At 42.5% G+C, this 7334-nt stretch overlaps 1 protein-coding gene across 1 annotated transcript; it reads right to left on the bottom strand.

Moving 5' to 3' along the window:
- Positions 1-3361: 3361 nt before the first annotated feature.
- mych (myelocytomatosis oncogene homolog) lies at positions 3362-7096 on the bottom strand. Its single transcript, XM_010903512.4, has 3 exons — positions 6749-7096; positions 5159-5740; positions 3362-4782 (listed from the first exon to the last, which is right to left on the bottom strand). Exons 2-3 carry the CDS (start codon positions 5727-5729, stop codon positions 4199-4201), a joined length of 1155 nt encoding a protein of 384 aa, XP_010901814.1. The 5' UTR covers positions 5730-5740; positions 6749-7096; the 3' UTR covers positions 3362-4198.
- Between the last annotated feature and the right edge of the window lie 238 nt (positions 7097-7334).

A 7334-nucleotide genomic window follows, 5' to 3' on the forward strand; every position in this document is an offset into this window, starting at 1 on the left:
CAAAGATGGACTCCCCCATTAAAGTCTTTGTTCTGCTTGCCCTTTCGGAATATATACAATGTTTTTCATTGTATTTCTAACCTGTAACCTGGATGGGCGAGTGCTCTTCAGAATATTGTACCGTTAACTATAAATATAATTTTCTTATATTATAACACAGTCACACAGCTAAATGGTGTTGTTATAAGTTCTGCAGGCTACGTCTTGGTCTCAGCGCTCTGTTTTTCTATTGAGTCAATGGCATTGTACCACCTTTGGTCATTTTAACTCTTTCCGTTGTGAGTCTTTCCTTTATCTTATTTATCAGGCATCTGTCGGTTAGATCGGATGAAAACCATTACCAGAAGCCTGAGACTAATCAAATGATACACATCGAATAGCACAACATGCAACGTTTTGGCTGCATGTAACGCGTCCTAAAGTCCCGCAAACCCGTCCTAAAGTCCAGGGCTTGGCACCAAGTGAGAGCCGGGCTACTCAGCCACGGCCTAGTGGCCAACTGGCGCTGGCCTGTGTCAATGTAAACAGAAAAATTTGGGGTAAAAGACCAAAATAACTTTAGGCTAAAAGACCAGTGTTTGGCACCAGTGTAAATGAGACATCAGAGTCCGGCAGTACAAAGGGGGTAATGCAACCAGTCCCCCTGAGAAGCGGGGGGGTATGGTAAGTGATGGGTCACAGAGTTCAGAAGGGTTACAGCAGATGGAAGTAAACTTTTCCTGAGCCTCCTGGTGTGGGAACGAAGAGACCTGTGCCTCCTACCTCATGATAAGAGGGAAAACAGATTGAGGCATGGATGAAGTGTCCCTGATGTTGCCGCGCACCCAGTGCAGACACCGCTTGCACTGTAAGTCTACAATGGCGGGGAGCTGGGCATCAGGAATGTGATGGGCTGTTTTCACCACCCGTTGCAGGGCCTTCCATTCGGCTACGAAGCAACCGCTCAACTATACTGTGGCACAGTTAGTCAGAATGGTCTTGGTTGTGCAACGGTAATACTTGACAAGGATCTTGGAAGACATGTGGGCCTTCTTCAGCCTCCTCAAAAAGTACAGGTGCTGATGCACCTTTTTGACCAGGGCTGAGGTGTTGAAGGTCCAGGAGAGGTCCTCGGAGATGTGAACACCCAGGAATTTGAAGATAGACACATGCTCCACCACAGTCAAAATGATTTGACTGTCTCAGTGAATTGGAACAATCAAATGTAAACAATTATTATTCTCTCATGTAGTGTTTCCTGGATTTCGGTAACTATACCAACACAGCCTTCACAATCTGTTACAAGGCTGTGTTATTGTGGAGAGAAAGAAATCAGGGAAAGGGTAGGAGAATCCCACAGGTTATGTTGATATGCATTTTTATATGCATTGTATATACTCCCAGATGCTTATCTATTCAAGTGATTCTTACAGTTTAGGAATGAGGGATTTTTTTTGTCTTGATGGAAACATGGTTGGATACTCTGCTTAACTTTCTAAGCTAAAATCCTGCTTACATAATGCCCACAGTGAAGAGATTTTCTCTGTTAAAGAGTGATGCCGTTTTCACTACTTTTCTGCTGCATCATATTTACACAGGCCACAACACAGCACAAGCCAAGTGTTTGCCGAGTGGCTTGGAGGTTGGCGTGGATTCACCTGAGTGGTTGTGTATGATGTACTGCGTCCTCTTCGTCCTCCTCTTCCCACCTCTGTGTCTCCAGTCATGCTGGAGCCAGTCCTGGAACCAACAAAGCATTAGCATCTTAAAGAACATCCTACGCCATCCTTCTCACCATTTACTGACCACCCCCACCCTAATGAGGTGTGGGAGATAGCCTAGTGGTTAGAGCATCTGACCAGGAACCCAAAGGTTTATAGTTTGATTTAAGCTGCTATGTGAAAAATCTGTCTCTGAGTGACGGCCAACAGTCACCAACTGAGGACAGTCCCGATAAAACACTTGGCCTGATAGCAAGCCAACAAACGGCCACATACTGTGAAGACCAACAATTGGTCTGGAGAGTTTTCTTTACGAAGGCCTCCTATTTATGGATGCAGACACTGTGGAGTCTTCCTCTCCACACCACTTGATAAGATCCACGGCCCAATGACTTAAAATGCAAAGGATGAAAGACAGTGGAAAATCCCAGAACTTTCACATCCATTCACACCCCCTGGTCTTTTAAGAGCAATTTTATGATGAGATGGAGGAGGAAAAAGTTACTTTAGGGTTGCACTTTGTGCTCAGATTAAAGCTTAACAAAGTTGTAATTAGAAATCAGATTGATTTATCCAGAATAAATAAAGGTATGAGAAAGGTTAAGCAATTATTCTGACATATTACATACATTTCTCTAATTATTTTGATTTTGTCTTCATTTTCTTTTGTAATATAGCTTTTGTCAGTGATATAACTCAAAAATTACATTTCACCTGGTTAATCTTGGGGAGAGGCTTATCTTATTCCACAGCCTGCATGCCTATTTCAAAGTACAAAATTGATCAAAATAACTGAAAGGTGCAACCAATGGGTATTTTTGTTTTTCTGTTGCTATATGTTTTCAAAACATTTGCCCTCATGAACACACCCCAGGAGTGGATGTCATGACAGACTCGTGAACCACCCTCAAGGCACAAGGTTTACCGATGGGCATGCATGCTTAAGAGGCAGGAAGTGCATGCTAATCCATTAGTAGAGTGACTCTTGGACAGATATTAAAGTGCTAGTCAACCCCGTGCACGCTTCCCAGAGTTGTGGGTTATAGTTCAGTGATACTGAGGCACTTGTCCACTCTCCATTACATCAACAGGTGATAACTGGGGCTACACTCCAAGTAAACCACTGTCAGACAGGTCAGTACAAGTTCTGAAGCATGATTTGGCTTTACATCTGTTAAAAACTTTTTTAGGTGGCCAGGTTTTTCACCATTCCATACAAGGACAGAAGTTCGGTCTAGTTTTGATGTAATACATGAAATGTCAAAGTGTAGTATGTTTATATGAATCTAGGTCTCAGAAAGGTGGTTAGGTGAGAATGATCTCTCCCATCTACTCATGTTGAATATAATCATGTGCAATTGAAAGCATGACAGGCATAATACTGCTGTTTTCAGACACACCTCAATGTGAGATGAAAGGGATGATCTCTTTGTCAAGGCTTTGTAAAATAGTTTTTATGGTGCCAATCCAGCACTGTGCAATCTTCACAACTGTCAGTCATCCGCCCACTCGCCTTGACCCAAATACCACTGAACACTCCTACATATCGCACACCTGATTGTGCAATAACAGTCTTCTTGGATGCAACCCACACACCTAGCATCCTGTGAGCGAAACATGGTGGTAAAATGTGTGCTACTAATAACGTCAGTAAACATTGATTCTTGTCCATTTTTTTTATTGCATTATAAAAAACAAAGTGCTGCCAACGAAACAGAACAATTTACTTGCAAATGAAACAAGAAAAAAAAAAACTAAAATAATTTATATGACACATATTACAAGAATAATATGTACAGAGAAATCTATACGAGTGCTTCCGAGAGCAAACATGTCAAGGATAAGACCTGGGTCGAGGTAGGTAAATGAAATCATGCTTTAAAACTGAAACATAAAACATTTTTACGGCATTGACAACAAGAGCTTCAATGTGTGAAATGTGTTGCCTTACAACACACCAAATTCCTACTAACAGGTCAGATCTTTAAAGTTCACGTGAATAAATGGAAGTCGAATAAAAACGTGTTAAGACAATTGTTTTGCAATGAATGGCAACAAGTGGAATACATAACCAACCCCTAATACGAATTGAAACTTTGGATCCAGCCCAAAATACAAAACAGGAGCGGGAGAACAAAGTTCCTAACATATGGGGGAATGTGGAAAGGTTCATGTTTCACAAATTTTTGCTCAGTTTAATATAGCTCACTCTACAACATAAGATGTCAGTAGGCTACTTTATGAACAATGACTTTGGCAAATCGCTAGGACAATAAAACATTCTACTGTGCTGACCGTGGACCTGTTGCTCCAATTTAATCTAACAACACACCGACTCAGCCACTTTCACTTCTTCTTGAACATTTACCGCAGGGGGTAGTTGTCGACATGCTTTGAGGGTGTGCAGCATCAAGTCTTGGAAAATCAGACGGGCCTTTTCAAACCGGTCAACTGAAATGTCTTAGCTTTGTTTAGTGCCCATCTTCTCTGGCCCACCATTACCTCCTGAGCTGCTCCAGTTTAACTTTAAGCTGTTCCTGGCGTTCTCTGAGCTTGTCTCGCTTGTCGTTCAGTCTTTGTCCCTCAAGCTCGAGGCCACGGATGCTGTCGCGTGCCCTCTTCAAAATAACCACCTTGGACGCCTTGTCGTTGTTGGACAGCTCAGGCACGTTGTCCCTGAGCCGCAGGAAGCAGTTCTTTAGCTCGTTGCGCCGCTGTCTCTCCATCACATTGTGGGTGTGCCTCCTCTCCTCCTCGTCCTCCACGTCTGCCGACTGCTTGGAGGAGCTGGACTGATGGTTCTGACTGCCGTGGTGGTGCCGGGACGAGTGGCCAGTCGAGCTGTGGTGGTGATGCCTGTGTGAGTCGGATGCCCGGGAGCGCTTGTAGTGGGATCCAGAGGTGGTGGATGAGGACTCTGTGCGGAGGGGTGATGCAGGGCAGGGGGCGGCGTAGTTGTGCTGGAGCTGGATCTCCAGGTGTTGGCGCTTTAGAGCTCGTTGCTGTCGCCGGCTCTCCTCTACTGACTGGGAAGAGGAGGAGCTGGATGTCCTCTTCACTGTCACCACATCTATCTCCTCCTCTGTGAAGAGAGAAAACAGGGGATTCGGATTAGCAATCAATTCCAATAACACTGAACTGCATTTCAGAAACATTGACCGGAATGCAAATCGCTCAACCATTATTAAGAATACCGTAGTGCAAGTTTGTTTTAAGACAGTCCTTAAAACAAGTTCTTAATTTGGAAAAACCTCTTGAAAATTTGTATTTGTTAAAAAATATATAGTATATTTAACATTAAGACATTTGAAAATACATGCTGTATGCTTCATAGCAGCAAATGACCTCAAGTCACAGTAAGATGTCAACAAAACGTTATAAGAAAACACTACGTAATAACCAACTATCGCAAAATGTTGTTCACATGCAGTGCTTTGAAGTGGGCTAAAATAACTCACCAGAATCGCTGGCACTGCTCGAATAAGTAGAGAATTCACCTCCAGCAGAGCCGTAATCTGATGTCGACTCGCTGCCTTGGTCGTGACTGTCCTGGCTATCTAATAGTAAATCCTCATTCTCCAAAGCTTGGCACGCTAGCGCCACGCTGTGGCAGTTCAGTGTGGAGCCGGCAATTTCCTCGAAAATGCTTGTGTCTATATCCGAGAGCAGAGGGCTGCTGGATAGAACAGACGATAACTTCTCTGTAGACTTATCCCCGAGGCAATGCCACAAACAGTCGTCGGACTCCTCTGGCTGTTGGTCTTTTGTCGCGGTCCCACTGCCATCATACAAAAAGTCACAATTCCAATTTAGTTGCGGGTCTTGATCTTCCAGGAGTATGTCCGAGACGTAGCTCAACTGGTCCTCTTTGGAGAGCGGCTTGTCATTTAGTCCAGCCTTCATCGGAGGGGACTGTGGTGGCGTGGGGAGCGCCTGTAGGTCCCTCATCAAGCTCTGGCAGAATTCATCGTCAAACAAAATAGGCTCCGAGTAAAACCAGTCTTGCGCCTGAGAAAAACTCTGCAACATTTTAGCAGTATCTGGAAAACGGGAAAATAAAACGTTAAATAAAAAAGAAAAACAGAATTCGGAATAGATTACACTAATGAAAAAAAGTAAAAATAGTTTGCACGTATACAAAAGTTATTTGGTCTACTGGTTATGCCCTTAATACGCTAAACTGCAAACCCACCGGCAAGCACAGGCTTTTATTCATGTTTACATCCATTGCCCCGCCCAAATCAGGGTGGTCCTCAAAATCGTCTTTTATCCCCACGATATAATCGAAATCAGCTGGGGCTCCAAATTTGCATTTTCTCCTCGAGAAAACTTAGAATTTGCCTAGATAAAGATTAACTACATAATTCAAAGGCTGGGAGTGATACCTCCAGATAAAGATCATTGACTGCCCATTGCGAAAAATTGCTTTGTCTTGAGTAATCAATCATGCAGCTATTTCCTTCAGTAGTCTAGCTATTCTCTCTCTCTCTCTCTCTCTCATATATAGTAACTGTTCGTCTGCTATTTGCATTGTCACTTGGTAAAAAGCAAAATTTTAACAGCAATGTAGCACGACTTGATTAATTAGTTGAGCATTTTACATACCGGTATGTTTGCAATACATTTTAAAGGGCTGAGGTGGAGTAGTTATCATAAGCAACCAGTATGCTAACCAACATGACTTACTCTAGAAGGGCTTTGGGAACTAGAGAATCTAAATTTGTTCACGTGTATTTTTGTATTTATTATTCTCATAATTGATTCAGTTGTACATTTTATTTGCTGACAGTGCCAGTAACTTTTCGTCGTGGCAAATAAAAGTTTATATTTTCTGCAAATCACTAAATTCGAATTTAAACAATTAAATGTACAGGTAAACCATTAAGAATTAATGGACCTTTAATGCATTATGTTGTCGTTAGCTTAAAAACGCCCGGTAGACTTGCTTAAAAAAATCTATCTACCGGCATGTGAAGAAAAAAAAGGACCACGTGAAAAAGCCATGTGAAAATTACATTTGATTCTGTGTAGTAAATGTAAACTCTCACCTTAATTCTTGGAGGGGCTGTGAATGTGTTTTTTCGCGTGTCTTGATGAATTCCAATAAGATTAAATCGGGTTAAATTACTGCGATTATTCTGCAGCCTAGCCTAGAAGCACTGAAAGTCTTGTGCGTGTTTAATCTACCATACCGGCTCACACATTGTACTTCAGATCGGTGGGTGTGGCAGAGAGACTAATTTCAGTGTACTACCTCGTCGCAGCGTATCCTTCCACGCACACCACAAAATCGCGCCAAAAAGTAAAACTATAAATGGGAGACCAGAATTAAAATATTATACTCCCATATATGTATTATTGTGTACACATTCTTATTAATCTGTTCGGAAAAAACAGGATTAAAAGGCACACAGTAAAAAAAACAATCAGAAAAGATCTATATCGTTGGGTGAAGCGGATGGATCGCACTCATCTGCACATTATGGAATTCCAAGAAATGTGAGGTGGTCTGGGTACAAACGTACACGTTCTCATTCACAAAAGCCTGTTGGTGTGTCTGTCTATGGTGTTCCGTAAGCGGCAATGCGGCAGCACTGATCGATGATATGTGAGAGTTAAAGGGCATTTATGAAT

Source organism: Esox lucius, chromosome 17 (assembly GCF_011004845.1).
Source record: "Esox lucius isolate fEsoLuc1 chromosome 17, fEsoLuc1.pri, whole genome shotgun sequence".
In the NCBI taxonomy this organism is placed as follows: Eukaryota; Metazoa; Chordata; class Actinopteri; order Esociformes; family Esocidae; genus Esox; species Esox lucius.

Bases quoted from the DNA above. Each gene is read 5' to 3' on its own strand.
- mych (XM_010903512.4), bottom strand. From the start codon at position 5,729: ATGTTGCAGAGTTTTTCTCAGGCGCAAGACTGGTTTTACTCGGAGCCT. The intron at 4,783-5,158 runs GTGAGTTATTTT...CTCTCTTCACAG, and splicing joins GAGCAGTGCCAGCGATTCTG to AGGAGGAGATAGATGTGGTG.